Raw genomic sequence first — 21971 nt, 5'->3', positions numbered from 1 at the left:
CACAGTTGATTTCTTCAAACCAAGCTGCTTACCTATTGCAGATTCAGTCTTCCCAGCCTGGTGCAGGTCTACAATTTTGTTTCTGGTGTCCTTTGACAGCTCTTTGGTCTTGGCCATAGTGGAGTTTGGAGTGTGACTGTTTGAGGTTGTGGACAGGTGTCTTTTATACTGATAACAAGTTCAAACAGGTGCCATTAATACAGGTAATGAGTGGAGGACAGAGGAGCCTCTTAAAGAAGAAGTTACAGGTCTGTGAGAGCCAGAAATCTTGCTTGTTTGTAGGTGACCAAATACTTATTTTCCACCATAATTCGCAAATAAATTCATTAAAAATCCTACAATGTGATTTTCTGGAGAGAAAAAATCTCAATTTGTCTGTCACGTGTACCTATGATGAAAATTACAGGCCTCTCTCATCTTTTTAAGTGGGAGAACTTGCACAATTGGTGGCTGACTAAAGACTTTTTTTCCCCACTGTAACTGAACAAAGATATAAACGCAACATGCAGCAAGTTCTCAAATTTTACTGAGTTACAGTTCATATAGGGAAATCAGTCAATTGAAATGAATTCATTAGGCCCTAATCTATGGATTTCACATGACTGGGCAGGGGCACAGCCATGGGTGGGCCTGGGAGGGCATAGGCCCACCCACTGTGGAGCCAGGCCCAGCCAATCAGAATACGTTTTTACCCACAAAAAGGCTTTATTACAGACAGAAATACTCCTCAGTTTCATCAGCTGTCCAGGTGGCTGGTCTCAGACGATTTCTCGCAGGTGAAAAAGCCGGATGTGGAGGTCCTGGGCTGGCGTGGTAACACGTGGTCTACGGTTTTGAGGCCGGTTGGACGTACTGCCAAATTCTCTAAAACGACTTTGGAGGCGGCTTATGGTAGAGAAATGAACATTCTCTGGCAACAGCTCTGGTGGACATTCCTGTAGTCAGTACACCAATTGCACGCTCCCTCAAAACTTGAGACATCTGTGGCATTGTGTTGTGTGACAAAACTGCACATTTTAGAGTGGCCTATTATTGTTCTTGATATGCCACACCTGTCAGGTGGATGGATTATCTTGGCAAAGGAGAAATGCTCACTAACAGGGATGTAAACACATTTTTGCACAACATTTTTGAGAAATACGCTTTTTGTGCGTATGGAATATTTCTGGGACGTTTTATTTAATCTCATAAAACATGGGACAAACACTTTACATGTCGTGTTTATATTTTTGTTCAGTACACATTGTTCCAACAGGATGTGTGTAGGGTTTGGCAACAGAAGTGTACATACAGTGCATTCGGAAAGTATTCAGACCCCTTTCCCTTTTTCCACATTTTGTTACGTTACAGCCTTATTCTAAAATGGATTAAATAAATAAAAAACCTCATCAATCTACACATGGTACCCCATAATGACAAAGCGAAAACAGTTTTTTTTTTTTTTTTTGCAAATGTTACTTAAAAACAACAACAGAAATACCTTATTTACGTACAGTACCAGTCAAAAGTTTGGACACACCTACTCATTCAAGGGTTTATCTTCATTTTTACTATTTTCTACATTGTAGAATAATAGTGTAGACATCAAAACTATGAAATAACACATTTGGAATCATGTACTAACCCAAAAAGTGTTAAACAAATCAAAGTATATTTTATATTTGAGATTCTTCAAATAGCCACCCTTTGCCTTGATGACAGCTTTGCACACCATGGCATTCTCTCAACCAGCTTCACCTGTTCCCACACTCCGTTCCCACACTCCGACTCATCTCAAACCATCTCAATTGGGTTGAGGTCGGGGGATTGTAGAGGCCAGGTAATCTGATGCAGCATTCCATCACTCTCCATCTTGGTAAAATAGCCCTTACACAGCCTGGAGGTGTGTTGGATCATTGTCCTGTGGAAAAACAAATGATAGTCCCACTAAGCCCAAACCAGATGGGATGGCGTATCGCTGCAGAATGCTGTGGTAGCCATGCTGGTTAAGTGTGCCTTGCATTCTAAATAAATCACAGACAGTGTCACCAGCAAAGCACCCCCACACTATAACACCTCCTCTTCCATGCTTTATGGTGGGAACTACACATGCAGAGATCATCTGTTCACCCACACCACGTCTCACAAAGACGCGGCGGTTGGAAGCAAAAATCTCAAATTTGGACTTCAGACCAAAGGACAAATTTCCACCTGTCTAATGTCCATTGCTTGTGTTTCTTGGCCCAAGCAGGTCTCTTCTTATTATTGGTGTCCTTTAGTAGTGGTTTCTTTACCGCAATTCGACCATGAAGGCCTGATTCACACAGTCCTCTCTGAACTGTTGATGTTGAGATGTGTCTGTTACTTGAACTCTGTGAAGCATTTATTTGGGCTGCAATTTCTGAGGCAGGTAACTCTAATGAACTTAGCCTTCCAATCCTGTGGCGGTCCTCATGAGAGCCAGTTTCATCATAGGGCTTGATGGGTTTTGCGACTGCACTTGAAGAAACTTTCAAAGTTGTTGAAATGTTCCTGATTGACTGACCTTCATATCTAAAAGTGATGATGGACTGTCGTTTCTATTTGCTTATTTGAGCTGTTCTTGCCATAATATGGACTTGGTCTTTTACCAAATAGGGCTATCTTCTGTATACCACCCCCACCTTGTCACAACACAACTGATTGGCTAAAACGCATTAAGAAGGAAATAAATTCCACAAATTAACTTTTAAGAAGGTACACCTGTTAATTGAAATGCATTCCAGGTGACTACCTCATGAAGCTGGTTGAGAGAATGCCAAGGGTGTGCAAAGCTGTCATCAAGGCAAAGGGTGGCTGTCCGAAGAATCTCAAATATAAAATATATTTTCATTCGTTTTTTTGGTTACTACATGATTCCATATGTGTTATTTAATAGTTTTGATGTCTTCACTATTATTCTACAATGTAAGAAATAGTACAACTAAAGAAAAACCCTTGAATGAGTAGGTGTGTCCAAACCTTTGACTGGTAGTGTAAGGTTTCAGACACTTTGCTATGAGACTCGAAATTGAGCTCAGGTGCATCCTGTTTCCATTGATCATCCTTGAGATGTTTCAACAACTTGATTGGAGTCCACCTGTGGTAAATTCAATTGATTGGACATTTACATTTTAGTCATTTACCAGACACTCTTATCCAGAGCGACTTACAGTTAGTGAGTGCATACATTATTTTTTATATTTTTCATACTGGCCCCCCGTGGGGAACGAACCCAAAACCCTGGCGTTGCAAACGCCATGCTCTACCAACTGAGCTACATCCCTGCCGGCCATTCCCTCCCCTACCCTGGACGACGCTGGGCTAATTGTGCGCCGCCCTATGGGTCTCCCGGTCGCGGCCGGCTATGACAGAGCCTGGATTCGAACCAGGATCTCTAGTGGCACAGCTAGCACTGCGATGCAGTGCCTTACAACACTGCACCACTCGGAATGACCCACTCGGACATGATTTGGAAAGGCACACACCTGTCTATATAAGGTCCCACAGTTGACAGTGCATGTCAGAGCAAAAACCAAGCCATGAGGTCGAAGGAACTGTCGAGACAGGATTGTGTCGAGGCACAGATCTGGGGAAGGGTACCAAAAGATGTCTGCAGCATTGAAGGTCCCCAAGAACACAGTGGCCTCCATCATTCTTAAATGGAAAAAGTTTGGAACCACCAAGACTCTTCCTAGAGCTGGCCGCCCGGCCAAACTGAGCAATCGGGGGAGAAGGGCATTGATTAGGGAGGTGACCAAGAACCCGATGGTCACTGACAGAGCTCTAGAGTTCCTCTTTGGAGATGGGAGAACCTTCCAGAAGGACAACCATCTCTGCACCACTCCACCAATCATGCCTTTATAGTAGAGTGGCCAGACAGAAGCCACTCCTGAGTAAAAGGCACATGATAGACCGCTTGGAGTTTGCCAAAAGAACCTAAAGGATTCTCAGAACATGAGAAACAAGATTCTCTGGTCTGAAGAAACCAGGTTTGAACTCTATGGCCTGAATGTCAAGCGTCACAGCTGGAGGAAACCTGGCACCATCCCTACGGTGAAGCATGGTAGTGGCAGCATCATGCTGTGGGAATGTTTTTCAACGGCAGGGACTGGGGGACTAGTCAGGATTGAGGGAAAGATGAATGGAGCAAGGTACAGAGAGATCCTTGATGAAAACCTGCTCCGTTTTTTAAAAAGAAATCTAAAAACCTGTTTTTGCTTTGTCATTATGGGGTACTGTCTGTAGATTGATGAGGGGAAAAAAAACGATTTAATCAATTTTAGAATAAGGCTGTAAGGTAACAATGTGGAAAAAGTCAAGGGGTCTGAATATTTTCAGAATGCACTGTACATATTCATTGCAAATATTGTTGATCAGCCCACGTTAATGAGACATTAAAGATGAGCATATTCTGAAGGGTAGGAAACCTCAAGCACATAAATTATTTACTATGTCAATGTCTCCATCAAATAGTATGAAATGCATTACATCTGTATCAAATCTATGGCATCATTGATGCGTCTTTGCAAGTGCTAACAAGCACTTTAGAAAGATACACTTCTAAGACACTGTCAGTGTCGTGGGAATATGGAAACTCACCATTAAAGCTAGTTAAGGAAGAAATAGACGCCCTTGCAGCCTGAATGGAGGATGTTTTATGTACGAGCCGGTCGCCGGGGGACAGGAGTGCATCGCCGGCTGCATAGATTCCAGTTGGACACAATGACAAACGATGTCAAATGAATAATACCGCCATCCCCCGGCCGGTTAGGCTACATCCGCTTTAGGAAGGCGAATCACAGCAAGTAGCATGCTTTTTATTGCGTGCTGGGCATAGTGTAGCGTACTACTAAAAGTCTGAAACTGAGGAGCTTGATGTCTCTTGGAGGACAATTAGCCTTTACATTTTCATTACCATCATATTTGACCAACAGTCTTTTTAGCCATGCAGGTCTAGCCTAGCCTACAATGTTTCCATAACTTTTCACTTTACTACAAAAAACACAACTCAGACTACAGTCAAACATGTCGGCCCCGCCCCCTTCCCCCAACACTTTCGTAAACACTGTTGTGATTTCCAATTTAAATGTTGCATCAATAATTTCAACTATATCCTTTAGTAAATACAATACACTAAAATAAGTAAATTATTAAATTATTCGTTTAAAATAACAGCCTATCCTATTTCATTAGGCCATGTCTATGATGGCTTCACAATGATCATTCCGATTAGTCAAAAAGTCGACTGTGAATTACAATAATTTAAATTATTGATCAGGCCTATTAGTGCAATATTTCAGCGGTATCTACAGATACAGTTTAACTTTACAATTGCTTTCTTTCTGTAGTTCTGACCTCGACAATCTAAAACATCACCCTGTCTTGTGCCTATACACTGTCATGCGCAACACAACACTTCTTTAAAACTTTTCCAAACTCACCTTCCTCGCGCAAAGTATAGTTATCCTCTTCATCTCTTGTTACTTGCGTGATTATTGAGGACGAGTTGTCCATTACATCCGTAAATCAAGAAAAGCAGCCGTTTAATAATATTCAATATGTAGAATAGCTCAAGGTGTTTAAATAGCTAATATTATTTATATTTTGCCACTCCCTGTCGTTGGCTACATATGAGCATTGTGCGCAGGAAAAATAATTTCGAATAGCCCTATTCTAAAACGAATCTATTGGAAACATCGGTGCATATGAATTAAAATGTTGAAATAAAAAAGGTTAATTTTGATATCGAGTTAAATTCAGAAAACTTCAAACAATTTCGCGATACAACATTGGAAATTGACGGTATCAAGGCAGCCCAGTCTTAAAGTGACAATGAAGTTCAGGTCATTCAACATTGGAAAAGAGAAAGATATTATGTAGCCAATGTCACAAACAGCTCTTTATTTTGCATGTTTGCCTTTTCATCAATGCATGCAGTAACCGGATCATAAAACATAAAAAACATAACATATTTAACAGAAGACAACATATTATTGAATAATATTTGAGCTTTTCCTCCAAACAAGTCCAACGATCAAAAATAAGCTGATGTCAATCGGCCGTTGACGTAACGATGTTTGAGAGCTGTTTCTTGTAGGCTGAATGTTTCTTGTGAACTTTGTTGATCAGGAGTAGCCGATGAGGGCAGCCTTGAAACCGACTAAAAAAGGAGAATGGAGGTTAGGGATAGTCTTCAAAGTGTGCGCAGCACACATCAACAAGAGTTTTAATAATCTTGTCAAATAATCTTGTTTATTTTTGTTCAATGCTTTGAGGTAATATAATAGGCCTGATGCTAAAAGTGTTTATTATACTATGTAGGCCTACAGTAGTGTTTGTATTACAAAATGTATTACAGTATTAGACTACTGCTCTGAGGCGCTGCAGAGATTCAGGTATATACAATACTTGACAAAATATGTACTGTATTAAGATTTGACATTGACATTGAATTCAAATAGAATTATGTGGATAATTTTTTTAAATGGGGGATTTAAAATGTTTCACTGATATCAAAAGTGAAAAAATGTTGTGACATGTTACAGTATGTGATAGATATACAGTTGAAGACGGAAGTTTACATACACTTAGGTTGGACTCATTAAAACTCGTTTTTCAACCACTCCACAAATTTCTTGTTAACAAACTATAGTTTTGGCAAGTTGGTTAAGACATCTACTTTGTGCATGACACAAGTAATTGTTCCAACAACTGTTTACAGACAGATTATTTAACTTATAATTCACTGTATCACAATTCCAGAGGGTCAGAAGTTTACATACACTAAATTGACTGTGCCTTTAAACAGCTTGGAAAATTCCAGACTTGGAATTGGCTTTAGAAGCTTCTGATAGGCTAATTGACATAATTTGAGTCAATTGGAGGTGTATCTGTGTATGTATTTCAAGGCCTACCTTCAAACTCAGTGCCTCTTTGCTTGACATCATGGGAAAATATAAAAAAAATTGTAGACCTCCACAAGTCTGGTTCATCCTTGGGAGCAATTTCCAAACGCCTGAAGGTACCATGTTCATCTGTACAAACAATAGTATGCAAGTATAAACACCATGGGACCACGCAGCCGTCATACCGCTCAGGAAGGAGACGCGTTCTGTCTCCTAGAGATGAACGTACTTTGGTGCGAAAAGTGCAAATCAATCCCAGAACAACAGCAAAGGACCTTGTGAAGATGTTGGAGGAAACAGGTACAAAAGTATCTATATCCACAGTAAAACGAGTCCTATATCGACATAACCTGAAAGGCTGCTCAGCAAGGAAGAAGCCACTGCTCCAAAACCACCATAAAAAAGCCAGACTATGGTTTGCAACTGCACATGGGGACAAAGATCGTACCTTTTGGAGAAATGTCCTCTGGTCTGATGAAACAAAAATAGAACTGTTCGGCCATAATGACCATCGTTATGTTTGGAGGAAAATGGGGATGGCTTGCAAGCCGAAGAACACCATCCCAAGTGTGAAGCGCGGGGGTGGCAGCATCATGCTGTGGGGGTGCTTTGCTGCAGGAGGGACTGGTGCACTTCACAAAATAGATGGCATCATTAAGAAGGAAGATTATGTGGATATATTGAAGCAACATCTCAAGACATCAGTCAGGAAGTTAAAGCTTGGTCGCAAATGGGTCTTCCAAATGGACAATGACCCCAAGCATACTTCTAAAGTTGTGGCAAAATGGCTTAAGGACAACAAAGTCAAGGTATTGGAGTGGCCATCACAAAGCCCTGACCTCAATCCTATAGAAAATGTGTGGGCAGAACTGAAAAAGCGTGTGCGAGCAAGGAGGCCTACAAACCTGACTCAGTTACACCAGCTCTGTCAAGAGGAATGGGCAAAGATTCACCCAACTTATTGTGGGAAGCTTGTGGAAGGCTACCCGAAACGTTTGACCCAAGTTAAAGAATTTAAAGGCAATGCTACCAAATACTAATTGAGTGTATGTAAACTTCTGACCCACTGGGAATGTGATGAAATAAATAAAAGCTGAAATAAATCATTCTCTCTAATATTATTCTGACATTTCACATTCTTAAAATAAAGTGGTGATCCTAACTGACCTAAGACAGGGAATTTTTACTAGGATTAAATGTCAGGAATAGTGAAAAAATTAGTTTAAATGTATTTGGCTAAGGTGTATATACTTCCGACTTCAACTATACGTCCCTAGAATGGTAAATGCTTGTAAACACAATACTTATTGCCAGTGTAGGCTACATGTGCAGTAGACCTACAGTGGGGGGAAAAAGTATTTAGTCAGCCACCAATTGTGCAAATTCTCCCACTTAAAAAGATGAGAGAGGCCTGTAATTTTCATCATAGGTACACGTCAACTATGACAGACAAATTGAGATTTTTTTTTCCAGAAATCACATTGAAGGATTTTTAATGAATTTATTTGCAAATTATGGTGGAAAATAAGTATTTGGTCACCTACAAACAAGCAAGATTTCTGGCTCTCACAGACCTGTAACTTCTTCTTTAAGAGGCTCCTCTGTCCTCCACTCGTTACCTGTATTAATGGCACCTGTTTGAACTTGTTATCAGTATAAAAGACACCTGTCCACAACCTCAAACAGTCACACTCCAAACTCCACTATGGCCAAGACCAAAGAGCTGTCAAAGGACACCAGAAACAAAATTGTAGACCTGCACCAGTCTGGGAAGACTTAATCTGCAATAGGTAAGCAGCTTGGTTTTAAGAAATCAACTGTGGGAGCAATTATTAGGAAATGGAAGACATACAAGACCACTGATAATCTCCCTCGATCTGGGGCTCCACGCAAGATCTCACCCCGTGGGGTCAAAATGATCACATGAATGGTGAGCAAAAATCCCAGAACCACACGGGGGGACCTAGTGAATGACCTGCAGAGAGCTGGGACCAAAGTAACAAAGTCTACCATCAGTAACACACTATGCCGCCAGGGACTCAAATCCTGCAGTGCCAGACGTGTCCCCCTGCTTAAGCCAGTACATGTCCAGGCCCGTCTGAAGTTTGCTAGAGTGCATTTGGATGATCCAGAAGAGGATTGGGAGAATGTCATATGGTCAGATGAAACCAAAATAGAACTTTTTGGTAAAAACTCAACTCGTCGTGTTTGGAGGACAAAGAAGGCTGAGTTTCATCCAAAGAACACCATACCTACTGTGAAGCATGGGGGTGGAAACATCATGCTTTGGGGCTGTTTTTCTGCAAAGGGACCAGGACGACTGATCCGTGTAAAGGAAAGAATGAATGGGGCCTTGTATCGTGAGATTTTGAGTGAAAACCTCCTTCCATCAGCAAGGGCATTGAAGATGAAACGTGGCTGGGTCTTTCAGCATGACAATGATCCCAAACACACCGCCCGGGCAACGAAGGAGTGGCTTCGTAAAAAGCATTTCAAGGTCCTGGAGTGGCCTAGCCAGTCTCCAGATCTCAACCCCATTGAAAATCTTTGGAGGGAGTTGAAAGTCCGTGTTGCCCAGCGACAGCCCCAAACATCACTGCTCTAGAGGAGATCTGCATGTAGGAATGGGCCAAAATAACAGCAACAGTGTGTGAAAACCTTGTGAAGACTTACAGAAAACGTTTGACCTGTGTCATTGCCAACAAAGGGTATATAACAAAGTATTGAGAAACTTTTGTTATTGACCAAATACTTATTTTCCACCATAATTTGCAAATAAATTCATTAAAAATCCTACAATGTGATTTTCAGGATTTTTTCTTCTCATTTTGTCTGTCATATTTGACGTGTACCTATGATGAAAATTACAGGCCTCTCTCATCTTTTTAAATGGGAGAACTTGCACAATTGGTGGCTGACTAAATATATTTTTTCCCCACTGTACCTGCAAAACACTGCAAGTGAATAATTGAGGAAGTTATTGGTCATACTTTATAATAACTTGAATTAATAAACTAGGCCTATGTATAATGTCAAATATGATCTTCCTCTCTGATAGTGTACATACCAGGGTTGGGGGGCAATTCCATTAAAATTCCAGTCAATAGCGTGGTGAGGAGGAGGAATCTGCCGTGTCCGGAAGCGATTTCACCATTCATTTTCTGTATTGTTTTAAGCTTTGTTTTATTATTGACAGTTACAGCTGATTTCAAGATTGTATATCGATTCGCTCTCCTTAAATATTTCACCTGATTTATTTGTTTCAGTCTCTGAATTGTTTAATCAAACTTTTCACCGCCAGCTCCTGATATCAGTACATAAAAACTACAATCTGTCTCCTACATTGGCGGCGCAGCATTTACGGTGATATGGCCTCTGCAGAAGTCAGGGCATTCATACTTATTGCGCTTTGTGGAGCAGCTCAGAGCTGTTGTGAAGGAAGTTGTCAAGGAAGTGAGTTTGTGTTTATACAGGACCTCACACCCTCACCTACCATCAACCAATCATGTCAATGTGGAGCTATACAGAGCCCAGCGCATGGCGATGCGGTATGGAACTCAATTTGGCCTCTGCGTGCCTCCGGAGGCTCCGCAATTGCATCACACCATCCATTTTGCGCCTCCGACCACATTTTCGGATCAAGCATAAATTGGCTTTTAGCCTAGTGCGCATGTTTGCCCAGCTGCGCACATGCGCACTAAGCCCGAGCTCATTTTCTCAGTTTTTCCCTGGCTAAACTAGCTGGCTAGCTGAACTATTCTAATTTTCGTCCTCATTGCCATACTTAATAAATACTGCACCCTCAACTTCAAAGCTCCTTAGCTAGTTATACAATAATTTAACTAAGAAAGTCGCTGGAAAGAACCTTCAAAATAATGTATTGTTTTATTTTGTTGTATAGTCATGACTGGTTCAAGATATCTGTCTTTAGACAATAGTGGCAATGTATATAATTGCTACTTAACGCGGATCCAAGTTTAGTTTTGAGATCCACTGGCATCATTGGCGTAGGGTTAGCTGGACATTTCTGACTGGTCTTGGAACTGTGAAAATGGGCAGCCTCTCTCTGCTTGGTTAGATGGTATAGGTAGTGATTTTGCCAACACAGCTAGATATGTACACAGTCTTGTACCCTTATCCTTTTTTAATCTGACTATCATATTTGTTGATTAAATCTGACTTTATTAGTATAATGTGTAATCCAGGAATGTCACAAGTTAATTGACACGAGAAAACTTGAGAAAATAGCAACTGCACAGACCGTCAATGGCTACAATGAATGGCTAAATTACTTCCGGACACGAAGAGTCGGCAAAGCTTCTCCTACTCCTCACCACTCTATTCCCGGAAGTGCACTGAAATTCCAATTCTGTTCAATGCTTTTCAATTGGGAAAATGTGAAATTGGTATTGGAATTTGGTTTAATTTCTGAATTGACAGGAATTGAAATGGAATTGACCCCAACCCTGCTACATATTATTAATATATGAGTATTTTGTTATTTTCAAACATTTAAGCATTATAAGTATTACAATTCATGAGCCATTATAACATTTGCAATAATTTATCATTGTTTATTCATGAATTACCAAATGACTGTCAACATTGTTAGTTAATAAATAACAATATTCTGAAAAGTAATGCCCAAACACATAAAGAGCATTCGGAAAGTATTCAGACCCCTTGACTTTTTCCCAGAGGTGGGTAGTAACGAGTTACATTTACTCCGTTACATTTATTTGAGTAAGTTTTTGAAAAAATTATACTTCGCAGTGGCGGCTCCTGAAAAAATTCTCAGGGGGGGCAATTTTTCTGATGATTTAGGTGACCTACACACATTTTAAAAAAGATATGTCCAGCAACAACATGAAGACAGGGGCAGCATATAAGTCAATACCAGAAGCATTTATTGACTGATCTCAAAAGTGTTGGCTTACCAGGGTTGGTGGAGCCCTCAGTTTCATCTTTGCCTCGCAAAGCTAACTCAAACACTCCGCAAAACTTCACACACTGGATTAGCCGGCTGAGGATGTGGCGGTTCTTGCTAATGTCGTAGTAAATATATTTGTTATAGTGAATATGGAATATGATATGTTGAGTAAAATGTTGTGCTAAGATCTATTTAGGTCAGGAGCTGGTTATAAGTTCTGTTCCTATCCAATAACAATGGACAAAAGGGTCCTATCTTGTCAGCCTTGTCAGTTTCAGTTCTCCAGTAAACTTGTGATTATCAACACTAACCTCATCGTTGTGGCGGCGGACAGCTAGCCTGTATCCCTCATCCAGTTGAGTGGGAATGTTCACTCTCCCCAAAGCAGACAATCTCAAACAGCTATCCATGTGGGTCTTTGACAGCTCATGTTTCTTAATCTTTCCTGAAAGATGGTGCATGTCCGTTACACACCAGTCGCTGTCCAAGCGGTGCTGTCTGCCGTGCCGCCTTCAGGGTGAAAGAGTAAGCAGGGGGTAGCAGAAGACTGCATTAGCTACATCGCAGCCTGCTAGCCAGGTTTTTCGTTCGTACCAATTTTTGGAAAATCCTCGGGTGTAGGACTTCCCCCTTTAGTAGAAACCTGTTGAATTATTAAATTTGGTCTGGGAGGTCCTAATTGTTTCGTTGCCAATTTATCTTCATTTGTTCGCCGACAAAAAGGAACTTCTTTCAAAGACACAATCGAGTTGCACTGAAGCCTAGCCATTTTGATAGAAGTAGTGAATTGATTGACGCTGCTACCCGCTCTTTTCTTAGTTACGTTCATGGTTATATGTTACGTATGACGAAAGCGCGTAAGTGCAAGCCCTCAGAAACCCATAGAGATTGTATTGAAAGCTCTGATATTTGAAAAAAATAGATTTTACATGGGAGTCTATGACAGACTTCTGGGCGATTTTCAACCTGACTGAAATCGCCCCAAAAGGGGGGGCATTTGAAGCACGACTTTAGCCTGATTGGACATTTAGTGGCACTGTGGCAGATCAGACGTCTAGATTACAACACTGATAACTACTGTTGCCGTGATATAATTGATTAGAAAAAAAATCCCTTCCTTTTCCCGTTTGGCAGTGCGTCGCCCATATCGCCCTATTGAACACACCGCCCCTGACTTCTAGGAGTAGTTTTAAATCACTATACTTTTTACTTTTACTTGAGTAGATTTGTGAAGAAGAAACTGTACTCTTACTCCGCTACATTAGGCTACAATGAGGTCCTTACTTTTCTTTTTACCTCTTTGGTATTCTACGCGTCATTGTCTTTATCCCCCCGCATATGCCTTATTTTAATGTTTTATTTTGACAGAGAGAGAGACTTCCGCTAAGGCTCTACCACGTGACTGTGTTTCACCAATCAAACGTAGTTGTGCAGTCTCGTCACTTTACCATACTCAATCTCGGTGGCGGGACGGGTTGGCTTTACAGTCATAGCAACACAAAAATGTCCGAATTAGCCGTCGGCAATGCAGACACAGACGAGGAGGAACACCCGCACCCCTGGCCTCATATTGAAAGCATGTTTACCTTAGTAAAAGTGCGAAAGAACAGCTACATTATGCGGTGTCTTCTGTGTCTACCAAAACAAACGGACATTTCAGCATTCAAGAACTCAACATCTAACTTGAGGAAACATGTAGCGGTAAGTTTCCTAAATTCGTTTTTTTTTGCTGTGGATAGGCGAATGTTTGTCTTTTAGGTTACATATGTTTTAAACATTTTCTATATATATATATATATATATATATATATATATATATATATACAGTGGGAAAAAAAAGTATTTAGTCAGCCACCAATTGTGCAAGTTCTCCCACTTAAAAAGATGAGAGAGGCCTGTAATTTTCATCATAGGTACACGTCAACTATGACAGACAAATTGAGAAAAAAAAAATCAAGAAAATCACATTGTAGGATTTTTAATGAATTTATTTGCAAATTATGGTGGAAAATAAGTATTTGGTCACCTACAAACAAGCAAGATTTCTGGCTCTCACAGACCTGTAACTTCTTCTTCAAGAGGCTCCTCTGTCCTCCACTCGTTACCTCTATTAATGGCACTTGTTTGAACTTGTTATCAGTATAAAAGACACCTGTCCACAACCTCAAACAGTCACACTCCAAACTCCACTATGGCCAAGACCAAAGAGCTGTCAAAGGACACCAGAAACAAAATTGTAGACCTGCACCAGGCTGGGAAGACTGAATCTGCAATAGGTAAGCAGCCTGTTTGAAGAAATCAACTGTGGGAGCAATTATTAGGAAATGGAAGACATACAGGACCACTGATAATCTCCCTCGATCTGGGGCTCCACGCAAGATCTCACCCCGTGGGGTCAAAATGATCACAAGAACGGTGAGCAAAAATCCTAGAACCACACGGGGGGACCTAGTGAATGACCTGCAGAGAGCTGGGACCAAAGTAACAAAGCCTACCATCAGTAACACACTACGCCGCCAGGGACTCAAATCCTGCAGTGCCAGACGTGTCCCCCTGCTTAAGCCAGTACATATCCAGGCCCGTCTGAAGTTTGCTAGAGTGCATTTTGATGATCCAGAAGAGGATTGGGAGAATGTCATATGGTCAGATGAAACCAAAATAGAACTTCTTGATAAAACTCAACTCGTCGTGTTTGGAGGACAAAGAATGCTGAGTTGCATCCAAAGAACACCATACCTACTGTGAAGCATGGGGGTGGAAACATCATGCTTTGGGGCTGTTTTTCTGCAAAGGGACCAGGACGACTGATCCGTGTAAAGGAAATAATGAATGGGGCCATGTATCGTGAGATTTTGAGTGAAAACCTCCTTCCATCAGCAAGGGCATTGAAGATGAAACGTGGCTGGGTCTTTCAGCATGACAATGATCCAAAACACACCGCCCGGGCAACGAAGGAGTGGCTTTGTAAGAAGCATTTCAAGGTCCTGGAGTGGCCTAGCCAGTCTCCAGATGTCAACCCATTGAAAATCTTTGGAGGGAGTTGAAAGTCTGTGTTGCCCAGCGACAGCCCCAAAACATCACTGCTCTAGAGGAGATCTGCATGGAGGAATGGGCCAAAATACCAGCAACAATGTGTGAAAACCTTGTGAAGACTTATAGAAAACGTTTGACCTGTGTCATTGCCAACAAAGGGTATATAACAAAGTATTGTGAAACTTTTGTTATTGACCAAATACTTATTTTCCACCATAATTTGCAAATAAAATCATTAAAAATCCTACAATGTGATTTTCTGGATTTTTTTTTCTCATTTTGTCTGTCATAGTTGACGTGTACCTGTGATGAAAAATACAGGCCTCTCTCATCTTTTTAAGTGGGAGAACTTGCACAATTGGTGGCTGACTAAATACTTTTTTCCCCACTGTATATATCCACATTTGATGTGATAATAAGTCTCTTTTAATGTCTTGATCTCCCTGTAGCCTCACAGATTTTTTTGTTGTCCACAGAGGATTCACCCCAACAAACTGGCAAAGTACACAGACTTACTAGAGAACCACAGAAAGCGTAAGTCCTCCTCTTCCAGTGATACTCTTGTGAAAAATGCAAAAATCACAGCCTTTGCTGTCCCAGGGCGGGTAACACAAGCAACGCTTGACAAGCTGATGCTAAATTTGGTATGTGAGGCCAACCAACCATTTTCTGTAGTTGAGACGCCATCCTTCAATACTTTGATAGAAACCTTGCAACCTCATACAGTAATGACAAGGAAAACGTTATGCACAAGAATACAAGAAGCTGCAAAACACAAGAAGAGCATAATCATCAAAAAGCTGAGTGCTGTGAACTATGTTGCTAACGTAGCTACTTAGGTGTCACCTGTCACTGGATAGACAACACCTCACTGGAGAGGCACTCCACATTGGCTTGTAGACCTGTCAAAGGCTCGCACACGTTTGATGTCCTTGCTGCTGCATTAGAGGAAATACATTCTGAGTACCACATCAGGGAAAAAGTGACCAGGACGACAACAGACAGTGGCTCAAACTTCCTTTCGATTATATGGTGAGGAGAAAGAGGAGGAAGCCATCAATGTACAAGAGGAGAGTGACTCCACCCTTGATGATGCAACAGAAGATCAGAGTGAGTCAGAGGTGGAGTATCAAGATGTCTGCAATTCTGGATGACAACACAGGCCTTGAGTACCAACTTCCAAGGCACCAAAAGTGTGCATGCCATCTCCTCAATCTTATATCCACAGTTGATGCCACTGCTGCAGGAGGAGCTGCAAACGAAACCTACAAGAGGCTGTCTCGGTCTGCTTTTGCAAAATGTCATGCTCTTTGGAATAAAACCAGCAGGTCAACCATGGCTCATGAAACAGTGGAACGTGAATGCAAGCTGCAGTTTCTCCGACCCAATCAGACACGCTGGAGCTCCCTGTTCCTCGCTGTAGAAAGGATTGTGCGCATTCACCGAGAGCAAGGAGAACAAGCAATTCGCAATGTCTGCACAGCATTAAAGATAAAGATGTAAGTTGACAAAATGTATATTTTGTTTTTAAAGAATAATAAAAGTAAATAAGCCTTGCTGATTAATGGGTGAATCCACTTGTCTCAAGTAACTAAGTTTTCTTTGCATGGTGGTGTGACAATTGTGGATGACTTGAATGAAATGTATATATATATATATTTTTGTATTTAACATGTACAATGCATAATAAAGACATTGTACCAGAAATAGCTATAAGTAATTGTTTTATCGTTACATCTTTTATAGGTTCAATCCAGCTGAAAATGGGATTTGGTCGAGTATGCTGCTGTGATGAAGCCTGTTGCCATGGCCCTTAATATCCTCCAAGGGGAATCATATGTGCATATGGGCCTCCTGCTGCCAACACTTTACCAGTTGCGGGACAAGCTGAAGAAGTTGGAGTCAACTTGCAAAATGTGTACACCTCTTGTTCACGCCCTGCAGCAAGGGATCCAGAAACGTTTTGGAGACGTCATGAAAGAGCCTGAGCTGATTGCAGCAGCAATACTCCTACCAAGATTCAGAACATCCTGGACCACAGAGGAGAACATCTTAAATGCTGGTAAATATACTTGTTTATCAATTCAAATGTGAACCAGTAGACATTGACCTATATAACTCTGTATAATGTTACTGTCATTTAGGATTATAGTGTGTCAGTGACAAACCACAGGGTGGCAATATAGTTAGTGTGACTTTTTTTTGCTGACTTTTCTTGTTAGATATTGGAACTGGAAGTAAACATAATGCCCGATCTACAACTACATCACTCTCCTCTAATGCCTTTTAGAGAACATGCATTCAGCTTAATTTGTGTTCTGGGATACTAGGCCTGCAATATTGTTTTATTTGGCCATCTATCATGGACTGGTGCTTTTTCAGTTGATGTGTACTGCTGCTCTTTTCCTCTGCTCAGTGAGATGTGCAGTGTGGCCTAATCACAGATCAGAGTATTCATTTCTAGGCACACAGAAAAAGGGCTGTTGCTTGCCATGCAATACAAAGGTACTGAGTAGGCCTAATCAACACCTATTGATTATTTTATGTTGACTGCTTCCTTCTGGTGTGCAGTTTTCTGTTCAGCATGCCTGGTATGAAATGTTTGTGTGTTTCCTTCTGTTGTTCTGTCACTGTGGAGACACACACACAGTTTATGGGCTGCCTCGTTCTAGTTCTGCCTGGTAAAAAAAGTATAAAGGTTTGGAAATTTGTGTTACTTGTGCTTATTTATATTTTATTTATTATTATTTTATTTTTTAATACTTGAATTTACCTGAATTATTTTAATTTAAGCTATTTTGTAATTCATTAAAGATGATTATTTTGTAATATTGTCTGTCTGATTGTTGTCTTGTGTTAAAAAATAAATCAGACGTTACTCAACAGTTACTCAGTACTTGAGTAGTTTTTTCACCAAGTACTTTTTTACTCTTACTCAAGTAATTATTTGGATGACTACTTTTTACTTTTACTTGAGTCATATTATTCTGAAGTAACAGTACTTTTACTTGAGTACAATTTTTGGCTACTCTACCCACCTCTGCTTTTTCCACATTTTGTTACGTTACAGCATTATTCTAAAATGGATTAAATTATTTTTTCCCCTCATCAATCTACACAAAATACCTCATAATGACAAAGCAAAAATAGGTTTTTAGAAATGTGTTAAAAATAAAAAACTGAAATAATGTCCACACGAGCAAAGGACTGGTCCATTCCCAGGTTGTTCTCCACAAACACTCTCATACTTGCCCGCATCTGATAGCGTTGAGTTTTTTATTGTCAGGGTTGTGTCCCCAATGTCGTAGAATACTCGTGAATCAATCAATCAATCAATCAATTTTATTTTATATAGCCCTTCTTACATCAGCTAATATCTCGAAGTGCTGTACAGAAACCCAGCCTAAAACCCCAAACAGCTAGTAATGCAGGTGTAGAAGCACGGTGGCTAGGAAAAACTCCCTAGAAAGGCAAAACCTAGGAAGAAACCTAGAGAGGAACCAGGCTATGAGGGGTGGCCAGTCCTCTTCTGGCTGTGCCGGGTGGAGATTATAACAGAACCATGCCAAGATGTTCAAAAATGTTCATAAGTGACAAGCATGGTCAAATAATAATCAGGAATAAATCTCAGTTGGCTTTTCATAGCCGATCATTAGAGTTTAAAACAGCAGGTCTGGGACAGGTAGGGGTTCCATAACCGCAGGCAGAACAGTTTAAACTGGAATAGCAGCAAGGCCAGGCGGACTGGGGACAGCAAGGAGTCACCACGGCCGGTAGTCCCGACGTATGGTCCTAGGGCTCAGGTCTCTCAGTTGGCTTTTCATAGCCGATCATTTAGAGTTGAAAACAGCAGGTCTGGGACAGGTAGGGGGTTTCGTAGCCGCAGGCAGAACAGTTGAAACTGGAATAGCAGCAAGGCCAGGCGGACTGGGGACAGCAAGGTGTCATCATGCCCGGTAGTCCTGACGTATGGTCCTAGGGCTCAGGTTCTCAGAGAGAAAGAGAGAACGAGAGAATTAGAGAGAGCATACTTAAATTCACACAGGACACTGGATAAGACAGGAGAAGTACTCCAGGTATAACCAACTAACCCCAGCCCCCCGACACATAAACTACTGCAGCATAAATACTGGAGGCTGAGACAGGAGCGGTCCGGAGACACTGTGGCCCCATCCGAAGAAACCCCGGACAGGGCCAAACAGGAAGGATATAACCCCACCCACTCCGCCAAAGCACAGCCCCCGCACCACTAGAGGGATATCCCCAACCACCAACTTACAATCCTGAGACAAGGCCGAGTATAGCCCACAGAGGTCTCCACCACAGCACAAACCAAGGGGGGCGCCAACCCAGACAGGAAGATCACGTCAGTAACTCAACCCACTCAAGTGACGCACCCCTCCCAGGGACGGCATGAAAGAGCACCAGCAAGCCAGTGACTCAGCCCCTGCAACAGGGTTAGAGGCAGAGGACCCCAGTGGAGAGGGGAACCGGCCCGGCAGAGACAGCAAGGGCTGTTCGTTGCTCCAGCCTTTCCGTTCACCTTCACACTCCTGGGCCAGACTACACTCAATCATATGACCTACTGAAGAGATAAGTCTTCAGTAAAGACTTAAAGGTTGAGACCGAGTCTGCGTCTCTCACATGGGTAGGCAGACTGTTCCATAAAAATGGAGATCTATAGGAGAAAGCCCTGCCTCCCGCTGTTTGCTTAGAAATTCTAGGGACAATTAGGAGGCCTGCGTCTTGTGACCGTAGCGTACGTATTGGTATGTACGGCAGGACCAACTCGGAAAGATAGGTAGGAGCAAGCCCATGTAACGCTTTATAGGTTAACAGTAAAACCTTGAAATCAGCCCTTGCCTTAACAGGAAGCCAGTGTAGGGAAGCTAGCACTGGAGTAATATGATCAAATTTCTTGGTTCTAGTCAGGATTCTAGCAGCCGTATTTAGCACTAACTGAAGTTTATTTAGTGCTTTATCCGGGTAGCCGGAAAATAGAGCATTGCAGTAGTCTAATCTAGAAGTAACAAATGCATGGATTAATTTTTCTGCATCATTTTTGGACAGAAAATTTCTGATTTTTGCAATGTTACGTAGATGGAAAAAAGCTGTCCTTGAAACAGTCTTGATATGTTCGTCAAAAGAGAGATCAGGGTCAAGAGTAACGCCTAGGTCCTTCACAGTTTTATTTGAGACGACTTTACAACCATCAAGATGAATTGTCAGATTTAACAGAAGATCTCTTTGTTTCTTGGGACCTAGTACAAGCATCTCTGTTTTGTCCGAGTTTAAAAGTAAAAAGTTTTCAGCCATCCACTTCCTTATGTCTGAAACACAGGCTTCTAGCGAGGGCAATTTTGGGGCTTCACCATGCTTCATTGAAATGTACAGCTGTGTGTCATCCGCATAGCAGTGAAAGTTAACATTATGTTTTCGAATAACATCCCCAAGAGGTAAAATATATAGTGAAAACAATAGTGGTCCTAAAACGGAACCTTGAGGAACACCGAAATGTACAGTTGATTTGTCGGAGGACAGACCATTCACAGAGACAAACTGATATCTTTCCGACAGGTAGGATCTAAACCAGGCCAGAACTTGTCCGTGTAGACCAATTTGGGTTTCCAGTCTCTCCAAAAGAATGTGGTGATCGATGGTGTCAAAGGCAGCACTAAGGTCTAGTAGCACGAGGACAGATGCAGAGCCTCGGTCTGACGCCATTAAAAGGTCATTTACCACCTTCACAAGTGCAGTCTCAGTGCTATGATGGGGTCTAAAACCAGACTGAAGCATTTCGTATACATTGTTTGTCTTCAGAAAGGCAGTGAGTTGCTGCGCAACAGCTTTTTCTAAAATTTTTGAGAGGAATGGAAGATTCGATATAGGCCGATAGTTTTTTATATTTTCCGGGTCAAGGTTTGGCTTTTTCAAGAGAGGCTTTATCACTGCCACTTTTAGTGAGTTTGGTACACATCCGGTGGATAGAGAGCTGTTTATTATGTTCAACATAGGAGGGCCAAGCACAGGAAGCAGCTCCTTCAGCAGTTTAGTAGGAATAGGATCCAGTATGCAGCTTGAAGGTTTAGAGGCCATGATTATTTTCATCATTGTGTCAAGAGATATAGTACTAAAACACTTAAGTGTCTCTCCCGATCCCAGGCCCTCGCAGAAGTCTGTGCAGATCCAGGACAGCTAAGCCCTGGAGGAATACGCAGATTCAAAGAGGAGTCCGTAATTTGCTTTCTAATGGTCATGATCTTTAACTCAAAGAAGTTCATGAATTTATCACTGCTGAAGTGAAAACCATCCTCTCTTGGGGAATGCTGCTTTTTAGTTAGCTTTGCAACAGTATCAAAAAGAAATTTTGGATTGTTCTTATTTTCCTCGATTAATTTGGAAAAGTAGGATGATCGAGCAGCAGTGAGGGCTCTTCGGTACTGCACGGTACTGTCTTTCCAAGCTAGTCGGAAGACTTCCAGTTTGGTGTGGCGCCATTTCCGTTCCAATTTCCTGGAAGCTTGCTTCAAAGCTCGGGTATTTTCTGTATACCAGGGAGCTAGTTTCTTATGACAAATGTTTTTCGTTTTTAGGGGTGCAACTGCATCTAGGGTATTGCGCAAGGTTAAATTGAGTTCCTCAGTTAAGTGGTTAACTGATTTTTGTCCTCTGACGTCCTTGGGTAGGCAGAAGGAGTCTGGAAGGGCATCAATGAATTTTTGTGTTGTCTGAGAATTTATAGCACGACTTTTGATGCTCCTTGGTTGGGGTCTGAGCAGATTATTTGTTGCGATTGCAAACGTAATAAAATGGTGGTCCGATAGTCCAGGATTTTGTGGAAAAACATTAAGATCTACAACATTTATTCCATGGGACAAAACTAGGTCCAGAGTATGACTGTGGCAGTGAGTAGGTCCAGAGACATGTTGGACAAAACCCACTGAGTCGATAATGGCTCCGAAAGACTTTTGGAGTGGGTCTGTGGACTTCTCCATGTGAATATTAAAATCACCAAAAATTAGAATATGATCTGCTATGACTACAAGGTCTGATAGGAATTCAGGAAACTCAGAGAGGAACGCTGTATATGGCCCAGGAGGCCT

The 21971-nt window shown here is 41.5% G+C and overlaps 1 protein-coding gene across 1 annotated transcript in view; it reads right to left on the bottom strand.

Annotated features, from left to right (window-relative positions):
• Positions 1-5514, bottom strand: part of LOC121550903 (carboxy-terminal domain RNA polymerase II polypeptide A small phosphatase 1) — a 75887-nt gene extending 70373 nt beyond the window's left edge. Inside the window, exon 1 of the mRNA XM_041863351.1 lies at positions 5442-5514. Coding sequence (XP_041719285.1) covers positions 5442-5514 — 73 coding nt within the window. The remainder of the gene's footprint in view (positions 1-5441) is intronic.
• Between the last annotated feature and the right edge of the window lie 16457 nt (positions 5515-21971).

The sequence above is a fragment of the Coregonus clupeaformis genome, chromosome 4, assembly GCF_020615455.1.
Source record: "Coregonus clupeaformis isolate EN_2021a chromosome 4, ASM2061545v1, whole genome shotgun sequence".
NCBI lineage: Eukaryota > Metazoa > Chordata > Actinopteri > Salmoniformes > Salmonidae > Coregonus > Coregonus clupeaformis.
Note: the sequence above shows the minus strand (reverse complement) of the source record. Positions and strands in the feature narration are given on the sequence as shown.